This window comes from Temnothorax americanus, unplaced genomic scaffold, assembly GCF_048541705.1.
Source record: "Temnothorax americanus isolate GAGA-0224 unplaced genomic scaffold, ASM4854170v1 Scaffold21, whole genome shotgun sequence".
In the NCBI taxonomy this organism is placed as follows: domain Eukaryota; kingdom Metazoa; phylum Arthropoda; class Insecta; order Hymenoptera; family Formicidae; genus Temnothorax; species Temnothorax americanus.
In genome coordinates, this window is record NW_027509349.1 from 3,926,347 (window position 1) to 3,948,201 (window position 21,855).

Below are 21,855 nucleotides of genomic sequence, written 5' to 3' on the forward strand. Positions count from 1 at the left end.
CGTCAAGACGATTTTGTGACGTCATGTTGTTTCTGCGTCGACGCCGCAACGTTGAGAAGTTCAAATCATTCAGATTTCCCAACTTCGTCAACTGGCATTTCTACGCGAGTTCCAAAAATTGACGCATGAAAACCTTTTTCATTGCGCGTCAGAATATCGGCGTCATTATACTAATCTATAGGTGCGAATTCATGGGACGCTCGTTTCAGCGTATCGCAAAATCACGTGATTTCGCGCTGACGCTAGCGTCAAGCAAAGAAAGCTGGATTTTCTCAGCTTTAGCGTCAAAGCCAAAGAAGCGCGAAGACGCCGAAATTTTGACGCTGTTTTCCTTTTCATGAATTTCAATTGACGCCGACGTCACGTGTGGTCATGCGACCTTCTTGCCGCTGAAAATGAGCGTCGAGCGTCAGCATGAAAAGGCACCTTAAAGTTGCAATTTCATGGACGCTAGAAACCAGCGGCAAATATAGTCACGTGACAAATTGCCGCTCGTCTAATGGAGGAAGAAGTAAGCGGCAAAACGTGCGCGTCGTGAAATCGTCGCTTGCGATTGGCATTCATCGTTGATTATTGAATTTCGCGGCACGCTGAAAAAGCTGAGACGGTCTGAACTTTTCCCCCCACTACATTTTCTTGACGTCGCCGCTGGTTTCTAGCGTCTTTGAAATTGCACCTTAACTACCCGAACTTGATTTCGAGCGTCAACTGACGCCCATGAAAAAGCACCTTTAGCTTTAGCATCCCCAAAATGTCGAAGAAGCGCCATCATCAAATTCGACTTCCGTTTGTCTATTGACCAATTGAACATAAAATATTCATGTTTTATTTTGTCATCCGCGATATCTTTTGTCACAGTATATACTGTGCTTTTGTTGACTTCGATTTGAATGGCGCGTCTAATTTCGCGCATAAGGACAACGCGAATGCGATGACCAATGTTACTGGGTGTGTTGAAGGTGTACATATATACAAGCAGGATTGTCAGATTCCTAACCTTTCTTCCCTTCCTTCACATTCCTTCACGTTACAAAGCAACTGTATGAGAAGCTATTCTCTTTCACTTAATAGACACGAATAGGATTAATCATCAATCAATTATTAGATTAATTATTGCATTTTGTTGTAATAAAAATGGCAAGCGATGTGGAGCATTTCCTTCGCGTATAAATCTGCAAAGTACTCTAATAACAATGAATAATTAACCTTAAAATGCTAATTCAACTAAAGGCAATTTTTGGTGTGACTCTGGTATAAGCAACCAAAAGGTACCAAATTATACCAGAACCAATAGCAACCACCGATAGCAACTTTGGTATATGTACCAAACCATACCAAACGATCGCCAGAAATCGCCTTAAGTTAAATGCCAGTTTAAAATATTGTCCATTGTATCGGTTATTTGTAAATAAATTCATGCAAGAACAATAATTAAATCACTTTTTTAAATTTATGCGCATGTGTCATATATACATCATCGTATTTTTTAAATTGAATCCTACATTGTAGCATTATATTTCTTTGTTTTCTAGGTGTTAACTGTGAAAACAGTAATAATGGATACTCTGTTTACTCCAAATGTTTCCGATGAAGCGGAAGATATACCGCAAACGGACGAGCCAATCTGGATTCTTGGCAGGAAATACAATGCTATAAAAGGTCTAATAAATGGTCCAAGTGCGGATATTTTTGACGAAGTAGATTGTAAGGTGTTAAATTTTAGAGCTCGATGCAATACGCAGGGATATTCGATCCAAACTATGGTTCACCTATCGTAAGGGCTTTATTCCCATTGGTGGCTGTAATTCAACATTCACGTCTGACAAGGGTTGGGGTTGTATGTTGAGATGTGGGCAAATGGTTCTGGCCCAAGCCTTAATTACATTACACTTAGGTAATCTCATGCATACTTTAATTATATAGATAATAATTTAATTTATTACAATCAAAATTTCCTTTCTTCCTTTATCACTATCGAAACAAGTTCAACAATATATGTTGTGAGACCATTATTGATCATTCAAACATTCAAGAAGAAATAAACATTAATCTTATTATTTTTTAAGTTTTTTCTCTCAAGAAGATCTTGGCAAGAAAATCTTATTCTTTATTTTTATGATTTATTTTTGCACATAAAAAACTTCTCAGTTCTGGTAGTTATAAGAAGCATATAATTACGGAAATAAAATCACTTCTAGATCATTATGTAACCTTTTACTTATGATGTAGGTAAAGATTGGCAGTGGATGCCGGAAACAAAAAATAAGACATACCTGAAAATTTTAAGGCGCTTTGAGGACAAGAGGGCAGCTGCTTTCTCCATTCATCAAATTGCATTGATGGGTGCATCCGAAGGAAAGGAAGTTGGACAATGGTTTGGTCCTAATACTATTGCACAAGTATTAAAGTATGTATATTATTGAAGAAATTTCAATAAAATTTTAATTTAAAACAAGTCTATTATTCTGTACACTATGTACGATTTGAGAAATCATCTCAATAACATATTCAATAAAAATTGTTGAAATACATTTTGAGAGAACATTTTATGCAGTTTAATGAACTATTTTAATAAATCTACTTTTTAGTAAAGCTAATTTTTCTTCTTTTAGAAAATTGGTTGTGTATGATGAATGGAGCTCTCTTACTATACATGTTGCACTAGACAATACATTAATAGTTAATGATATTTGTAAGTATATAGTTAGTATATTGTTAATTAAAAATAATAAGTAATAATTACAATTGTTTATAATTAAAAAAAAATGTTAAAAATTGAAATTAAAAATAAAAACCTTTAATATCAACTAATTATAAGACGATTTATAAATAAGAATTAAACACATATCAATGCATCACATATTGATTACAATGTAAAACATTGATTCTATTACACATATACAGGATGCGGAAAAACTAAAGATATAAACTTCTAGAGACGGTAGAAGAGACTGGAATAAACGTTTTTTGCTCATAAAGTGGTAGTCGGAAATGCTTCCTTTTTGCTTAGGCACTAGGTAGGGATCCTTACCATCCAGTGCTCTTTACTATCTCTAGAAGTTTGTACTTTTAGTTTTTCCGCACCCTGCATATTCTTAATTGTTTTCACAATTACAAATAGAAAAAAGCTAAATACAAAAGTTTGTTGACTATTATTATATGTAGAGGAAAACTGATAATTAAATATGTTATAATTAACCAATCATGATAATGAAATGTTACATATTATTTGAATCAATTTAATTTTATACAGTAAGGCAATGTAGAGTAGAAGGTGGTGTGACAGCAGAGGCAGATGGAGAAATTCCTCTAAGAGCACTTAGCCAATGGAAGCCTTTGTTATTATTAATCCCGCTACGCCTTGGACTTAGCGAAATTAATCCTGTATACATTAATGGACTCAAGGTAACAATTTTTACATACACGAAATATATATACATATAATATGTATGTATTATTTCCGTGTATGTATAAATATTAAACATTTATAAAATTTAAAAACACCTCAATAATTCAGGTAGTTGTATGATAATATGCCCCTAATACAGGATGTTTCTTAAAGACCATCCACTAACTACATAATGTTATTTCTTATTAAAATTGAGTTGAAAAGTCCGGACTCATTTTTCTCTATAATGCTTAATAAAGCTCTAATTATTGAGTAAAGTCAGTCCACTCAGTGTTGCCCTTTAGCTGGCCGTACGTCAGTGAGTCACGTGCTTGGCAATATACGTGAACGCATACTACGTCCAGCTAAAGAACGACACTGAATAGACTGACTTTACTCAATAGTTACAGCTTTATTAAGTATTATAGAGGAAAATGGCTCAGGACTTTTCGACTTAATTTTTTATAAGGAATAACGCTATGTAGTGGAGTGGTCTTTAAGAAACACCATGTACATCAAAATATTGATGATATATTGACATATATACTAAAATATATACATATTTAAAATAGTTTAAAATACAGATTGTGGATTTGTATACAAATTTTTTTCAGACATCATTTAAGATCTCACAATCTCTCGGAGTGATTGGAGGAAAACCAAATCTTGCTTTATATTTTATAGGCTGTGTAGGTTTGTAATTTTTATTGCCACATTTTACAAAGAAAGGAAGATGTAAAGTTTATGAAAGTTGCTCCAAAGAAATGCATAAAATGAATATTTTTTAGGAGATGAGGTGATCTATTTAGATCCTCATACCACCCAGAGGTCAGGTAGCATTGAAGATAAGATGAACGAAGAAGAAATTGAAATGGATAGTACATATCACTGCAAATCAGCTAGTCGTATTCCTGTTACGGACATGGATCCTTCTGTGGCGCTTGTTAGTATATGATTTGGCTTTTATTATAAAAGTCAGCAAGAGATAAAAAATTTTAGAGTTGCTCTATGAGAGAGAGAGGGAGAGGGAGAGGGAGAGGGAGAGGGAGAGGGAGAGGGAGAGAATATTGGTACAATATATAATGTCTTTAACATTTAATATATAAAATAGAATTAGAACTTAAAAATAATAGTTATTGAATATTTGAAATATAATTGATTATATATATTTCAGTGCTTCTTTTGTGCCACAGAAAAGGAATTTAAGTCTCTATGTAAATCAATGCAAGAAGAATTAATTTTGCCAGAAAAGCAGCCATTATTTGAGCTATGCACAGAGCGTTTGGCACACTGGTCACCAGCAGAAGATGCTGTTTCAGAAGCGATAGCAGCTTCAAGTTGTAAGTATCTAAGTTATCACAAATAGCAACTTATAAACGTAAAAAAACGTTTAAAAAAGTAAAAATATATAAATAAGAAAATGTTTTATTACAAAATGTATATTAGAATAGAGAGGATTTTAATATATTATTCAATAAATAATATATTTCAGTTGTTTCTTATTTTAAAATAAAACTGATTTCTTTTTACATAATACAATTTACTTCTGCATATAAAAGTATTAAGATAAAGTAAAAAATCATTAATTTGAGATATTTTATATTTTATTCTCGCATATTTTGGTATAAAATGGATCGAATAGAAAAGGACAGAACAGATGAATTCTGTTATGATAGAGAAATGGATGATATATATATATATATATATATGTAGGTCCAGAGGTATGTTCCGGGACTGTTTACGTTTTTTGAAATGTACAGTCCTGGAATATAACGCATATATATGTAATCAGATTCAAAAAACTGTCCCAAAAAATGCCGTAGGACATCAATTTTTTCCAGGACAGTCCTGGAAACTGCCAAATGTCCCGGAATATACCGATATCAAAAATAAAAGTCCCGGAACATACTTCCAGACCTACATATATATATATATATATATATATATACCGGGTGTCTGAGACCACCTGCCCACCCCTTTTCTTTCAAAAACTAAGCATTTTAGAGAAAAACGTTCCAGACAAAAATTGTATGGTTTTGAGGGGTACATAAGATGGTGTCATTGATTTGACCTTGGAAGACATCGTTAAGGACAGGTTAAGGACACCTTCAGTTTCTTAAATGAAACCTCCTATTTTTTATTGCATATTCTTATAGCTTATGTCGAGAGCTTTCCAAAACACTATAATTAAGTTTTCATTAAGTACTTCTCGAGTTATAAGGCTTGAATATTACAGTATTGTGACATAATATTTTGTTAAGTATTTATAATTCAAATTCCTTACTTTTTTTTTGCAAACAATACGAATCAATTAATGTAAAGAAAATACAATTTTCTTAAAGAAAAACTTGTTGTGTAACTGTTTATTGCATATTCATTATTTTCTTAGCTTCTCAGATTTGGGGTGCTTGATTTGCGTGAGTCCCCTTGCCTCTCCCGATTCGGGGTGCTTTCTGTACGTGAGTTCCCTTGCCTCTTTTACGATTCGGGGTGCTTGATTTGCGTAGGCAAATGCCTACAAAGATTACATAGCGCGCAATAGTTTATTCCAGGTATTTTAGACATTGTTCTTAACAACGTTACAAGAATTAGACTCATTGTAAATGGCATTAAAATTGTTCTTTAGCTTTGTAGAATAGTGCGCTATCTACTGTGCCATGTTACGCTCTTACACAACAAGTTTTTCTTTAAGAAAATTGTGTTTTCTGTACATTAATTGATTCGTATTGTTTGCAAAAATAAAAAGTAAGGAATTTGAATTATAAATACTTAACAAAATATTATGTCACAATACTGTAACTTTCAAGCCTTATAACTCGAAAAGTACTTAATGAAAAACTACTTAATTATAGTGTTTTGGAAAACTCTCGACATAAGCTATAAGAATATGCAATAAAAAATAGGGGGTTCTATTTAAGAAACTAAAGGTGTTCTTGACCTGTCCTTAACGATGCCACCCAAGGTCAAATCAATGACACCATCTTATGTTTCCCTCAAAACCATACAATTCTTGTCTGGAACGTTTTTCTCTAAAATGCTTAGTTTTTGAAAGAAAAAGAGGGTGGGCGGGTGGTCTCAGACACCCGGTATATATATATATATATATATATGTATTTTTATATCTATTATTACATGCTTTGTTTATGAATTAGCATAATTAGTAATGATAAGTAATTATTTGGTTTTGTATCAAAATAGAAACCTTTACAAGCACAAATCTTTATATCTGTCGGTTTAAAATAGATTCGATTATGGATAACTGATTTGTAAATAGAAAATAAAATTTATTTACAAGCAATTATTATACAAGAATAATTCTTTGTGCAGTTGTGGACTTTGAGCACATTGAACGTCAATACGACACATCTGATGAAGACTTTGAACTGCTTGGTTGACGTCCATCTAATTCATCTAGTATTGCGACAAGATGCGACATAACAATTGAATGTTACACAATGGTGTTCTCAGAGATGATTTGTATTTTCGACTAGTGCAATGCGAAGTTAAAATACTCACACAATATAAAAACTATACATGTGTGTGTATATTATATATGTATGATATAATATAAAAAAATTATATATATATATGTATGTATATATATATATATATATATATATATATATATATATATATATATTATATAATATTATATATTATATATAATCATTAAATTATATATATATATATACATATAATATATATATTTAAATACTTTGTACATACAAAACTATATATACATATATATATAATGTTCAGGTATACATTTGCGCGATATTATAGACATCAACAAGCGCATACGTTTGTGCTTACAGAGATCTTTGTGTCTCTGTGGTATTGCATTGATAATTTATTATTTTTATTTGATTATACATGTGTAATATTTCTAAAATAAAAGTGTGAATAAAATAATTTTCTAAGATTTTTAAATGTAGACAGTTAAGAACTTAAAAAATGCAGCGATTTTAAAAGTTTAGATATAAGAATATAAAGGAAATTAATGGAAATTAAAACTAACTTATATACGTACGGGCGACATCCGGTTCAATTGTTTTTTAAATATTTATCACGAGATAGTGAATATGGAATTGAATATGAAATTGAAACATAGAATTTGTAAAATTTTCAAAAAATTTGAATCTTATAATTGAATAATGTAACACAGAATCTATTATAAACTATCTTAAAATTAACTTACTTTTAAATTTTATATTTTTTTGGATGCTCACGCATATATCATTTCATACATACCGGTCGGTTCATTTTGTATACATAGTTTATCATAACAAAATAATCAATCAGTCTCAGTCAGACAATGATGAGTTCAAATTCTATTATTGTTATGGTTACTTGCGTCGCTATTATTATTCTAAATGTTGATTATTAATGGAAGTGTTATTCTCTTTTAGAGAATAAAAGTCAATGATTATCAGACTATAGAATACAAACAACCTTGACAACCAAGGTCATTATATGATTTCGTAATTGTTAGTTAATACAGTAACGGAGCTAGAAATTACAGTACTTAATATTCAAAGAATAAATTTGTGAGCAGAACAAGAAATTTGTATACAAATTTTTAATAAAAAAAAACTAATTTTGCAACACGTAATATTTTTTACTATTGTTTTTATTATTCCATTAAAAAGTTTCGGCAACCTTAAAAGTTTGTTCAACTTTATTAAGAAAATAGGGAGTAAAGAAAAAGGTCTGTTAAAAAGTTTTTCAAAATTTACATGAATATATGTATTATTTTGTGCTATTTGAAATAGTGGAAAGACTAAAAGAAACTAAAAGAAACTATGGAAGGGCGAAAATCTCAAGTTTCGTCACTGCACACGTACTGAGTATATATATTTTAAAGAACGCAACTGGTGATGCTTTGTAGTTTTATATTATCTCGTATACTAGGCGCATACTGTGTCTTCGTGGAATACGTGGGCTGCGATAAGCATTCAAATCGCTGTCGTAATACTTAAGGATTCTTTGTCATACACGACACACACACAAAAGACGTTTCCTTTTATAATCTTCTTCAATTTTCTTAACAAGTATGTAATGTATATTTCGATGTATCATACATAGAAAGAATATTTTGATATTAACATGTTTGTAAATAGCGAACAGAAACATTATTACAAAAATATAGAATTTGTACCAACTTTTTATTAAAGAATTTTATATTAAGCAAGAGAATGGTAGAATTAACTTTTCTTTTCAAAGGATTTACTTAACATATAAATTTTAGAAGTCCGAAATATTTATGAAGATTATTTATGAATCTGTTATTATTCTTATAAAACGTGTCTAGATTTGTAAAAATCAAGGATGGTTTTATGGAAGTTTATCCATCTCATCTATTCTTCTCTTTATTCTAGTTTCCATTTTCGTTAAGTGTACTTTGTATATATTATATATTACATTATACATTAAATTTTCCATATTTTATTTATTTCATACCTGACTCCACTTTTTTTGAATTATATTTATATAAAATTTGACATTAATAATTTCTATTGGAAAATTTATAAAAATTTAAATGTGCTTGTGCATATGCATTTCAATTATTTTCTTCACAAATCCATGTTTGTAGAAATTTTTAATATAATTAACTAAGTACTTTTATCATTTCTACAAAAGAAAATTAAAACTGTTAAAATAACGTCTTTAAATTATTGTCGACTCAGTACTTATCGCGGCGTGTTTGTTTCTCATTGCAGTTTCTCATTGCCTCACGAAAAGTATTCCAAGTAACATTGCCGACAGTTAAGAATTTTATTATAATCTACCTTGCAGTTGATATGATGACATCAGGTATGAAATCCATGTTGCTTGCATTTTTAATTATTACGACGTTTTCAGAAGAAAGATCGCAGGGCATATCATTGTATCTTCAAAACGAATTTCTAAATTTTCTCTTCCCTAAGGACCCTGGTTTAGTGAGAGTAAGAAAAATAGATCAAGCCGAAAGAATGGACAGTGGAAAAGTATTGGATTTTGTGAGTGAAAATTAATTATTTTCACAATTTAATATAGATTATATATATATATATATATTCAAAAAATTTAATATAGAATATATATAGATTAAACTATACAATTTTACCGCGTCTTAAATTGTTAAGCCAAAAGTCTCTAAATGTTGTATAAATATTTTTTTACATAATTTAAAATAAATCGAAATCGAAATAGAGATGAAACGATGATATTTCGTGGATGTTATATATTATGCTATTCTTTTACATAGATTGGCCTGGTAGAACAATATGATTATCCCGCTGAGGAGCATAACGTGACAACGGAGGATGGTTACAATTTGAAAATACACAGGATACCTGGTAGTCCATTGTTGGATAGCAAGAAAAGGAAGGAAATTGTATTCATACAACATGGCATTTTGGCTTCATCTGATAGTTGGGTACTGTATGGTCCTGGTAAAGACCTTGGTACGTATTTACTGATAACATGTAGTTGTTAATAGGTGCTTTCCATTTACATCAAAACTCAGATAATTCTCACTTGTGACGTCGTTCTATCTTTTTTGGCAATTAATGAATAATAAAGACAGAATGAGACATCACAAGTGAGAATTATCTGAGTTGATGTAAATGGAAAGCAACTAATGTAACGTGCGAATCAATTCAAAACATTGTGTAAAATTTCACCATATAGAATTTTTGTGAAGAACCGAAGATTCCACCTTCAAATCTTATAACTTGAAAATTATTAATGCATTGATGTTTTTGTAAATATGTCCTTTTATAAATTTTAGTCAAATCTTTCTTTTTATATTATACACAAATGTCCAGGTATATTTATAAATATTATTTTAATATAAATTTTATTTCAAGCTACTGAAAATAAAGAGGATATTTTTTATGAGTTAGATTTCAAAGAGGATTACAAAGAAATAATGGGACGTTAGTTATTTTTTAATTTAAAGTGGAATTAAATAGAATCTGAACCTCAATCAAATATTAAAGTTTTAAAAGTTGTGAAATATAAAGATATTTTTGAAAAATTAATTTAAAATTTTAGAAAGAAATAACGATATACATTTCCTGGAATTTAGTACATGCAGTCTCTATATAGCGCACTAATATAACTTATTATTATTTTTTGTGTTATAGCATTTTTACTGGCAGATCGAGGATATGATGTATGGATTGGAAATGTGAGAGGAAATAGTTATTGCAGATCACACGTAAATATGACGACATACGATCCCAAATTCTGGCAGTATAGGTAAAACGTTAATATTAAAATTTAAAAATTATTTTGGGGGAACATCAGATCTCAAGTTTAAAAATCCATTTTAAACCGAAAGTGTAGAGATATTTATGAAGCAAAATGATGAAGTAATCGTTACTTGTACTGAATAGAGTGTAGCTATACTTACCAAGTGATATGAATATAATAAGTTAAGAATTTCTAAAAGAATATGCAATGAAGACGTAAAGCATATATGAAAATGGAAGAAGGAATTTTATAACACGTTTTGTAAACGTTAAAGTTTGCACAGTAGTCTCTTTATTAGCCCGATTGTAATTTTTTTTATTTTTTAATCTTTTTTTCACTGTAAGTTAATTGCGTGCATTTGTCAAACAAGGGGGGGGGGAAGGAGGGGAGGGGAGCGAGAAAATATGTTTTGTTAAATATATCGTCATAATTCTTATTTTTCAGCTTTCACGAGATTGGAACAAAAGATCTGCCGGCCATGTTCGATTACATTTTCAATTATACAAAGCAAAAAGATTTATACTATATCAGTCATTCAATGGGGGGTACTGCGCTATTCACTTTTCTGTCATCAAGACCGGAATACAACATGAAAATAAAAATGGCTATTTGTCTAGCTCCAGCTTTTTTTTGGATGAAAGTATCACCTACACTTAATGAATTAATTACCATACTTCCAACAATAAAGGTAACTGCCAAAATCTGTGACTTTTTATTGCAAGCAATAGCGTTTAAAATACAAGATTAAATAATTTCATAATTTTTATTATTTAATGCGCTAAAAATATTCTTAGCTATTACGAGCTAATACTTGTATTGCTTGTTTTATACGTTCCAGAAAATTCTACGAGAGCGTGAAACGTATGATGTTTTTCCACAATCTTTAGCGACTGTTACGGTAGCAAGAACGTTGTGTAATGACAATGCGATGACTCAAATTATTTGCGTCACTGTATTATTCTTAATCGCCGGTCCTGATCCAGCACAACTTAACATCGTAAGTTTCATCATACATAACATATAAAAGACAAACGTAATACAATGTTTATAATAAAATTCCGACATCGTGATGTTTTAAGAATTAATTATAAACAAACGGAAAATATGAGCGACAATTTTCTTTCTGAGGGTCTTCCTATTCCAACCCAAGTGATAATAACTTTTTAATTCTTCTTAACAAAAAATTATAATATTACAAAAAATTATTTTAATCACAAAGAATTTAAGAAGTAACAATAGAAAATAAAAATATTTAATTAAAATAAAATAAATAAATTTTTCTTGTAAAAAAAACAGCGCTGTTAAACTTCGAAATTTAAACATTAAAATTTAAACATTAGTACTAAACTTTTTGATTGAATAAAAAAACAATAAACATATTTTAGGAAAAAATGCGACGGGAGTAAAAAAGCAGCGCCAAGTTTTTTTACAAGATAAATTTATTTATTTTATTTTAATTAAATATTTTTATTTTCTATTGTTTACCTTTTTAATTCTTTGTGATTAAAATAATTCTCTGTAATATTATAATTCTGTTAAGAAGAATTAAAGCTACTACTTGGATTGGAATAGAAAGACCCTTGAATGGGAGCACAAAAATATGTACCACTTGGGTTTTATTTTTTGAAAGTAGTTGTACAACAATTATTTTTTAAAGCAATATATATATATATTGCTTTAAATATATATATATATATATATATTCGGAAATGGCAATTTTTCGAAAATCGATCGGCTTTAGATGGCCATAACTTAACGAAATAAAAGCAATCAAGCAAAAAATGGGTAGATTTCTTCAGAGTATACCTGAACAAAAAATATCAGCTGCTGATCAACCCTCTACTTCGAAAACTGTAGATATGACAGCATTTCAAAAATAGGCAAAATTTCTCTAAAACAGTGGTTTAGTTAGCAGCTCGCCGTGAAGCCGGACTTGAGTGTAAACCAATGACCAATTTTTTTCTTAAAAGTAGAGGGTTTACAGAAAAGAATACGGCCTCAAACGAGTCTCTAAGTTATATAGAAGCTGAAATATAAATTTTTGAAAATGACTGAAAAATCGACTTTTTTCAAAATTCAAAAAATTCTCTAGCGGCCGGATTTGATCGAATCGGGCTCAAATTTTCAGGATCATCTCCTTTTCTAGTGTACTTTCGAGGAAAAAATCGGCATCAAAATCGGTGACCCATGCACCCCCGCAACCTTTGGTCGAAAAGTAATGGATCTGCTCATATATACAGGGTGCCCCAGAATTCTTGGTACTTTTCTCATATTTAGATAGAGCGAGCCAAACTGAGTCGAAAAGTCATGTACCATTTTGCAATTTTCGCAATAGTTGACGAGTTATTAATGATTAAAAATCGTCGTATTAGCCCGCCCTCCGCCAAATCCAAGCGTGCGGCGAGATGCAGCCGCCCTAGTTCCGTGAAGTTGGCACCCGACTTTAACAAAATGAATTAAAAAAAAGGAAATTGTAGCATTTTCTTTGTAGTTGTTTGTAGTAACAATAATTTCGTTTGTAGTTTTACCGATTTTGCAAAAACAAAGATTTTCAAAAATCACTTTTGCCTAAAATTGAGATATTTGAAATTCGCTTGCGCTATGTGTTTTAGAATCGTTTGTAGTTGTTTGTAGTAACAATAATTTCGTTTGTAGTTTTATCCATTTGGAAATAACAAAAAATTTAAAAAATTACTCTTACTCAAAATTAAGATATTTGAAATTCGCTTGCGCCATGTGTTTTAGAATCGTTTGTAGTTGTTTGTAGTAACAATAATTTCGTTTGTAGTAAAATAATTTAAAAGTTGCAATGTATTTGTAATAAACAAATTACGTATTTTTGTCAATTTTAAAGATAACTCGAATCCGCTTGCGCCACGTGTTTTAGAATCGTTTGTAGTTGTCTGACAAAAACGATTCTAAAACACATGGCGCAAGCGGATTCGAGATATCTTTAAAATTGACAAAGATACGTAATTTGTTTATTACAAATACATTGCAACTTTTAAATTATTCCACTACAAACAAAATCATTGTTACTACAAACAACTACGAACGATTCTAAAACACATGGCGCGAGCGGATTTCAGATATCTCAATTTTGAGTAAGAGTAATTTTTTTAATTTTTCGTTATTTCCAAATGGATAAAACTACAAACAAAATTATTGTTACTACAAACAACTACAAACGATTCTAAAACACATGGCGCGAGCGAATTTCAAATATCTAAATTTTGGGTAAGTAATTTTAAAAAATTTTAGTTTTTGCAAAATGGATAAAACTACAAACAAAAATATTGTTACTACAAACAACAACAAAGGATTCTAAAACACATAGCGCAAGCAGATTCGAGATATCTTTTAAATTGAGATAAATACGTTATTTGTATATTGCAAATACGTTGTAACTTTTATATTATTCAACTACAAGCGAAATTATTGTTACTACAAACAACTACAAACGATTCTAAAACACATGGCGCGAGCGGATTTCAGGTATCTCAATTTTGAGTAAAAGTGATTTTTTTAATTTTTCGTTATTTCCAAATGGATAAAACTACAAACGAAATCATTGTTACTACAAACAACTACAAACGATTCTAAAACACATGGCGCGAGCGGATTTCAGATATCTCAATTTTGGGTAAAAATGATTTTAAAAAATTTTGTTTTTGCAAAATGGATAAAACTACAAACGAAATTAATGTTACTACAAACAACTACAAACGATTCTAAAACACATAGCGCAAGCGGATTCGAGATATCTTTAAAATTAACAAAGATACGTAATTTGTTTATTACAAATACATTGCAACTTTTAAATTATTCCACTACAACAAAATTATTGTTACTACAAACAACTACAAAGGATTCTAAAACACATAGCTCAAGCGGATTCGAGATATCTTTAAAATTGAGATAAATACGTTATTTGTATATTGCAAATACGTTGTAACTTTTATATTATTTAACTACAAGCAAAATTATTGTTACTACAAACAACTACAAACGATTCTAAAACACATGGCGCGAACGAATTTCAAATATCTCAATTTTGAGTAAGAGTAATTTTTTAAATTTTGTGTTATTTCCAAATGGATAAAACTACAAACGAAATCATTGTTACTACAAACAACTACAAACGATTCTAAAACACATGGCGCAAGCGGATTCGAGATATCTTTAAAATTGACAAAGATACGTAATTTGTTTATTACAAATACATTGCAACTTTTAAATTATTCCACTACAAACAAAAATATTGTTACTAAAAACAACTACAAAGGATTCTAAAACACATAGCGCAAGCGGATTCGAGATATCTTTAAAATTGACAGGGATACGTTATTTGTATATTGCAAATACGTTGTAACTTTTATATTATTCAACTACAAACGAAATTATTGTTACTACAAACAACTACAAACGATTCTAAAACACATGGCGCGAGCGGATTTCAGATATCTCAATTTTGAGTAAGAGTGATTTTTTTAATTTTTCGTTATTTCCAAATGGATAAACTACAAGCAAAATTATTGTTACTACAAACAACTACAAACGATTCTAAAACACATGGCGCGAACGAATTTCAAATATCTCAATTTTGAGTAAGAGTAATTTTTTAAATTTTGTGTTATTTCCAAATGGATAAAACTACAAACGAAATTATTATTACTACAAACAACTACAAACGATTCTAAAACACATGTCGCAAGCGAATTTCAAATATCTCAATTTTAGGCAAGAGTGATTTTTAAAAATCTTTGTTTTTGTAAAATCGGTAAAACTACAAACGAAATTATTGTTACTACAAACAACTACAAAGAAAATGCTACAATTTCCTTTTTTTTTAAATTCATTTTGTTAAAGTCGGGTGCCAACTTCACGGAACTGGCCGCCCCGCGGTCGGCGCGCGGGCAGTTGTTTACTACAAGCGGCGATGATTACGCACGAGCGGCACGTAACGCCGAGCCCCTGTCCTAAGCGATGATAATTTCTCGCCTTTTTTAAATAGAAATAAAATTTTCTAACAACATAGAAAATTTTTTTGTGCGTACGTATGTACATATGTGTGCACATGCATACACAGGAAAATATCAATTCTACTGCTTAAAAAAGCGATTACTCAATTTACCTTTTTTTTTTTAGTAAGTAACGGTTGTTTTTAAGCAATAATATTTTCTTGATAATAGTCTTAAAATGTACAAATTTTAGAAAGAGTCTTTATTATGTACTCGAAAAAAAAATTTATACTCCTTCAAAGAACATAATAAAATTTTATTAAAAATAAAGTCAAAATAATAAATAAAATAATATGAGGACCCTCGAGATTAAAATAGGAGAAGGCTATGAGGGTCAGACGCAGATCACAATGCGTAATATCAGAAATAAGTTGTAACGATGCGCCCCTTACGCCAAGGCATCGTCCCCGGCCACCACCCGCCGGATACCGCCCGACCAATCCTCCGTCGGGCGAGGACCGGGCGCGGTGCGCCCACAATTTTTTAATCTTTTAAAACGCACCGTGTGCGCGGGAAATCCGCCGCACCGGTGCCATCCCGCACGACGCCGACGAGCGCCGAAGCGAGCCGATCCTCGCCGAAGCGAACACGCGGGATCGCGCCGCTCCCACCACCGCACCGTCGCCTGACGATCGGCCTCCCTCCTGCCGAAGCTCACCGCGCCGAGCGGTATAAAAAGCCGGCGCGCTCGACGATAAGGCACTTCGTCTTTACCACGGCTTTCCGCTATCCCTGACGAAGCTACCTTCCGAATCCTAGGGCAACACGCACAACGAGGTCCAGAGTTCTGGTTCTCGACTGAGGGTTCTCAGAGTGTTCCCGAGCTCCCTGAACACTACCCCGACGGCCACGGCACCGTGGGGTCGAGCGTGCTCGGCCTCGCCGCGAGGGTTCTCGCGACCGTGATCCCGGGATTCCGCCACCCTTCCGTATGGAATATACCGCGTTCCGTATGTAATGTACCGCGTTCCGCTGTTGTCACCGGTATTAATTCGGTCTCGAATTCGGTTCATATCGCCTAGCGCTTGCGTCCTGATACCTGTAGCCGTGTTCCGCATGTACTATACCGCGTCCCGTAGGTAATATACCGCGTTCCGTTATTTTCGCATGTATTAATTCGGTTCATATAGCCGAGCGCGTGCGTCCGGATACCTGTAGCCGCGTTGCGTATGTCATATACCGCGTCCCGTATGTAATATACCGCGTTCCGTTATTATCCCCTGTATTAATTCGGTTCATATAGCGCTTGCGTCCTGATACCTGTAGCCGCGTTCCGTATGTACTATACCGCGTCCCGTATGTAATATACCGCGTTCCGTTATTATCACATGTATTAATTCGGTTCATGTAGCCGAGCGCCTGCGTCCTGATACCTGTAGCCGCGTTCCGTATGTAATATACCGCGTTCCGTCATTATCACCTGTGTTAATTTGGTTCACATAGCCTAGCCCCGCGTTCTGATATCTGTAGCCGCGTTCCGCATGTAATATACCGCGTCCAGCTTGCGTGTAATATCGAATCTTGAATAAAGTGCATGTTACTATCCCATGGCAAATTGATTACTGTCTCTGGGCCTCTCATCGAACTCCCGATCCCGCAAACCAGTCCGCGTTCGATAAAGACAGGCCGTTACAAAGTGCTTTATTCGTCGTTTTGATACATTACATCGATCCGTACGTTTCGGCTCAGTTTTGAGCCATTTTCAGCGGTAGTTACAGAAATTAAGTTACACGTTCCCCGTACCGTATGGTGAGTTTACTGATTCAAAGTATCAGAAACATAGACCAATTGATCCATATCTGTAAATTTGTTCAATTAATGTTGAGATATTAAAAAGATTCCTTAGGAAACTCACCATTCGGTCTGAAAAACGTGGAATACAGAGCCATGTATACATAATGAATACTCTCTGCGAGAAGACTTGACGATCTTTATCGACACGACACATGCACAGCAATGATATGAAAGGTCTTGCAAGAAAAGGCATGTCGTAGGTCAACACACCGGCGAGGATTATAACAAAGCACGATTTGACACCGTCTCAAAATGACACGGATTTTTTGCATCATGCATATGTCACGGTTTTGAGCAAATTGTAATCCATGCTCATGAACTTTGGTCGTTGGCAAATCGGGGTTATACTATTGGTACATGCAATATTGTGACGGTGTCAAATCGTGCTTTGTTATAATCCTCGCCGGTGTGTTGACCTACGACATGCCTCTTCTTGCAAGACCTTTCATATCATTGCTGTGCATGTGTCGTGTCGATAAAGATCGTCAAGTCTTCTCGCAGAGAGTATTCATTTATACATGGCTCTGTATTCCACGTTTTTCAGACCAAATGGTGAGTTTCCTAAGGGATCTTTTTAATATCTCAACATTAATTGAACAAATTTACAGATATGGATCAATTGGTCTATGTTTCTGATACTTTGAATCAGTAAACTCACCATACGGTACGGAGAACGTGTAACTTAATTTCTGTAACTACCGCTGAAGATGGCTCAAAACTGAGCCGAAACGTACGGATCGATGTAATGTATCAAAACGACGAATAAATCACTTATTTCTGATATTACGCATTGTGATCTGCGTCTGACCCTCATAGCCTTCTCTTATTTTAATCTCGAGGGTCCTCATATTATTTTATTTATTATTTTAACTTTTTTTTGATAAAATTTTATTATGTTCTTTGAAGGAGTATAAATTCTTTTTTCAAGTACATAATAAAGACTCTTTCTAAAATTTGTACATTTTAAGACTATTATCAAGAAAATATTCTTGCTTAAAGACAACCGTTACTTACTAAAAAAAAAGGTAAATTGAGTAATCGCTTTTTTAAGCAGTAGAATTGATATTTTCCTGTGTATGCATGTGCACACATATGTACATACGTACGCACAAAAAAATTTTCTATGTTGTTAGAAAATTTTATTTCTATTTAAAAAAGGCGAGAAACTATCATCGCTTAGGACAGGGGCCCGGCGTTACGCGCCGCTCGTGCGTAATCATCGCCGCTTGTAGTAAACAACTACCCGCGCGCCGACCGCGGGGCGGCCGCATCTCGCCGCGCGCTTGGATTTGGCGGAGGGCGGGCTAATACGACGATTTTTAATCGTTAATAACTCGTCAACTATTGCGAAAATTGCAAAATGGTATATGACTTTTCGACTCAGTTTGGCTCGCTCTATCTAAATATGAGAAAAATACCAAGAATTCTGGGGCACTCTTTAAGATTTGGTTAATCAGTGTTATAAAAATTTCGGTAAATTTGGCACACACACATATACGAACATTTTTAAAAATTACGATTTTTTGACGTTTTAGAACATTCTGAACATATTGGCATCAAAAACTAAAAAAATAATATTTTCTTTGGTCTTTTCTACCCCTATTTCATATATAATTCTTTAAAATTTGGTTGATTAGACCTAGCTTTATATGCGATCAAAAGTCCATATACGAAGTTTATGAAAACAAAGCTTCCTCTATGAAAAAGCAAAAAAACTGTCCGAAACTGCGCATTTTTCTCGTGAATAGTTACAATTTTAGCGTAGTTTTGCATTAAGGTAGTTAGTCCGTAAACTCATTTTCTTGGAAACCTCATAAAATTTGAACAGTATATATTAATATAAACACGATTTACACACCTGTGCAATTAGAAAAAAATTGACCGTACCGAAGCTGAGATAATTGAAATCAAAGTTAGTATTTTTTACACGTATTACAAATACGAAAACGGTTTCCGATACCACGTTTCTAATTGTAGCGATCAAACTACTTTGGCAACTTTTATGAAAAACAAGAAGACATAGAAAAGACTTGTAAAAATATACTTACAAAAATACAAGACCGTTTAGTTTCGAAGTAATTGATACTTAGGGTGCGTTCCTTTTGGGCGCTCACGCGCTGTAAGCATCGCTCTATCTTTGTTTGATATTCGATTTGCAACGAAGATAGAATGATGCTTACAGCAGCTTACAGCGCGTGGGCGCCCAAAAGGAACGCAGCCTTAAAGTACACATATTTCTGATACTAGCGGTAGACGCATATTTTACTACGTTTACGCGAGCGTTACTTCTGTAGTAACTTACGATAAGTCCTTCGCGTAAACGGGATTTTGTAGTAACTTACGATAATTTACTCCGCGTAAACGAGTGAATTATAATAAGTTACTACAGAAGTAACGCTCGCGTAAACGTAGTATATGACAGCTAACCTTTGAAGTTAAGTTTTGAAGTGAACTTAATCTAGTAGCACACATTTATAGTGTCTATATACATGTACATATGAGATTCTTACACACACATGCATAACGCGGACAATTCCAGCCAAATACTATGTGTCATTTGTCTATCATTAACTTTTTGACAGTATTGTCACGGACTAAGTTAATTGCATCTCTAATTTAGTTGTAGTTTTCGCGGATTTTTTGTCGTAGTTATAGTTGTAGTTTGGCGGAGTTGTTAAAAATGTTTGAGACTTTTTTATAATTAAGGAAGTTTTCGAAATCGCGCATTTTCTTGTGATTAGTTGTAATTTTAGCATTGTTTAGCATTAAAACTTCTTCTTTCCATGTAATATCTCTACTTTACTTATAGTTTCCACGTATTTTTTTTCGTAATTAGTTGTAGTTTGGCGCAGTTGTTGCATAAAAAGTTGGAGAATTTTTTTCCGCCAGGGCTTATTTTCTAATTAGTCGCTTTCATTTATATAATTTTTTTCTGTTATAGACAACCCTGCCGGATTTATTTTCTTATTTTCCAGCCGGTAGTTCTGTACAAACATTAGAGCATTTTTACCAAAATATACGTATAAGTGAGTGTTCCCCCTTTCATAAAACAGTATTAATCCCTTTTATAAAACAATATTCCGATTGATAAATTTCTACAGATTACTTTATAATTGTATGCACGTGCACTAATCTTTTTCCAAATATACTTTTAAGTTTTGGACGTAATTATAAATGTACGATTAATATCAATTGTTGCAGAGGACTTTCGAAACTATGATTATGGAATAGCTGAAAACTATAAGCGATACAAACAGAAAATACCCCCAAGTTATGATTTCAAAAAGATTACTGCTCCAATAATTTTATTTTACTCAGCAAATGATATGGTTGTGACAAAAGAGGTAACAGTAGTTCTCTGTTGTTAAGTTTTTTATTGCAGTTTAATTTCTACTTACAAATAAAAGCAAAAGAAAGAAATATTTATACAACATGACAAAATTGTGATAAATTTGTTAACAATATAAAAGAATCCGATTGAATGTAATGCAAAGTGTAACAGGAAAAAACAGTTGATTTGTATTAATCGGATCTATTTTCTACTCTTCATATATTTAAATCATCTCGTTATTAATATCGTTCTTTCATTATTGGGTTTTTAATTTTCAGAATGTGTTGGAACTTGGCAAACGCTTACCAAATGTTCTTTTAACTGAGGAAGTTCCATTTAAGCATTTTAGTCACGCAGATTTCCTATGGGCAATCAACGCGAAAACTCTTTTATACGATCGTTTGTTAGAACTATTACAAAAGTTTGATGCTGACCAAAATAAGTCTATGAAATAAATCTAATCGATGAATGTAAGTTAAAAGCAGGAGAGAAACCTTATAATCAATCACGCGAGCGTCAGAAATGAAACAAATAAAATAATGAGAGCGCGGACGCCAGAACGAACGAAGTATTATGTTATCGTATAGTAAAGTATCGTATAGTAAACGCGCCGAAGGCGCTGCGATTAGATCAGAGAAATACAGTAGGACGAAACTTTCAATTAATATGGAACATTGACCGTAAACACGAAATAATCAAGGAAATAGAAAATAAGATCGCGCAGGAAAGATCGCGAGAGGACGATACCTTACGCTCGGAGCGCGTGAACGCAACGCCGGGAGTCGCACGAGAATTCTGTCGCCAATTATCTTAAGCCTAACGCAAGTCATTTGGGGAAATACACTACTCGGTCTTCGGTGATTTGCGTACTGCGCAGAATAATACACCGAGCGAGATACTCGAAATAGCGCGGAATTCTGGAACGAACGCCAGGAAAACTAAGCGGAATTACCGCGAGTAATAATCACACGCAATCACGACGGCACGGAGCCTATTACGAGAACGGAGTAACTCACGCGAATAACGCTCTCCCGCTAGCACTACTTCTCCCACGCAACCACCGAAAAACGCATCCGAACATA

At 32.9% G+C, this 21,855-nt stretch overlaps 2 protein-coding genes across 8 annotated transcripts; both read left to right on the forward strand.

Annotated features, from left to right (window-relative positions):
- Window positions 1-749: 749 nt before the first annotated feature.
- On the forward strand, window positions 750-8,439 carry Atg4a (Autophagy-related 4a). Of its 4 annotated transcripts, none has more exons than XM_077406484.1 (10): window positions 750-959; window positions 1,533-1,659; window positions 1,724-1,894; window positions 2,230-2,407; window positions 2,613-2,692; window positions 3,254-3,405; window positions 4,003-4,081; window positions 4,177-4,331; window positions 4,563-4,728; window positions 6,716-8,439. In XM_077406484.1, the coding sequence occupies exons 1-10, from the start codon at window positions 939-941 to the stop codon at window positions 6,781-6,783; spliced, it is 1,197 nt and encodes a 398-aa protein (XP_077262610.1). In that variant the 5' UTR covers window positions 750-938; the 3' UTR covers window positions 6,784-8,439. The 4 variants fall into 4 exon arrangements, with proteins under 4 accessions (XP_077262610.1, XP_077262611.1, XP_077262614.1 ...); XM_077406485.1 differs by having other exon boundaries at window positions 751-948; XM_077406488.1 differs by lacking the exon at window positions 750-959 and adding an exon at window positions 1,020-1,040.
- LOC143897672 (lipase 3-like) lies at window positions 8,281-21,254 on the forward strand. 4 transcript variants are annotated; one of them, XM_077406483.1, is made up of 10 exons: window positions 8,285-8,439; window positions 9,109-9,202; window positions 9,316-9,387; window positions 9,636-9,834; window positions 10,519-10,633; window positions 11,072-11,315; window positions 11,466-11,624; window positions 20,384-20,468; window positions 20,644-20,786; window positions 21,052-21,254. In XM_077406483.1, the coding sequence occupies exons 3-10, from the start codon at window positions 9,361-9,363 to the stop codon at window positions 21,226-21,228; spliced, it is 1,149 nt and encodes a 382-aa protein (XP_077262609.1). In that variant the 5' UTR covers window positions 8,285-8,439; window positions 9,109-9,202; window positions 9,316-9,360; the 3' UTR covers window positions 21,229-21,254. The 4 variants fall into 4 exon arrangements, 3 of the variants coding, with proteins under 3 accessions (XP_077262607.1, XP_077262608.1, XP_077262609.1); XM_077406481.1 differs by having other exon boundaries at window positions 8,281-8,439; window positions 9,109-9,387; XM_077406482.1 differs by lacking the exon at window positions 9,109-9,202 and having other exon boundaries at window positions 8,284-8,439; window positions 9,251-9,387.
- The last annotated feature ends 601 nt before the right edge of the window (window positions 21,255-21,855 follow it).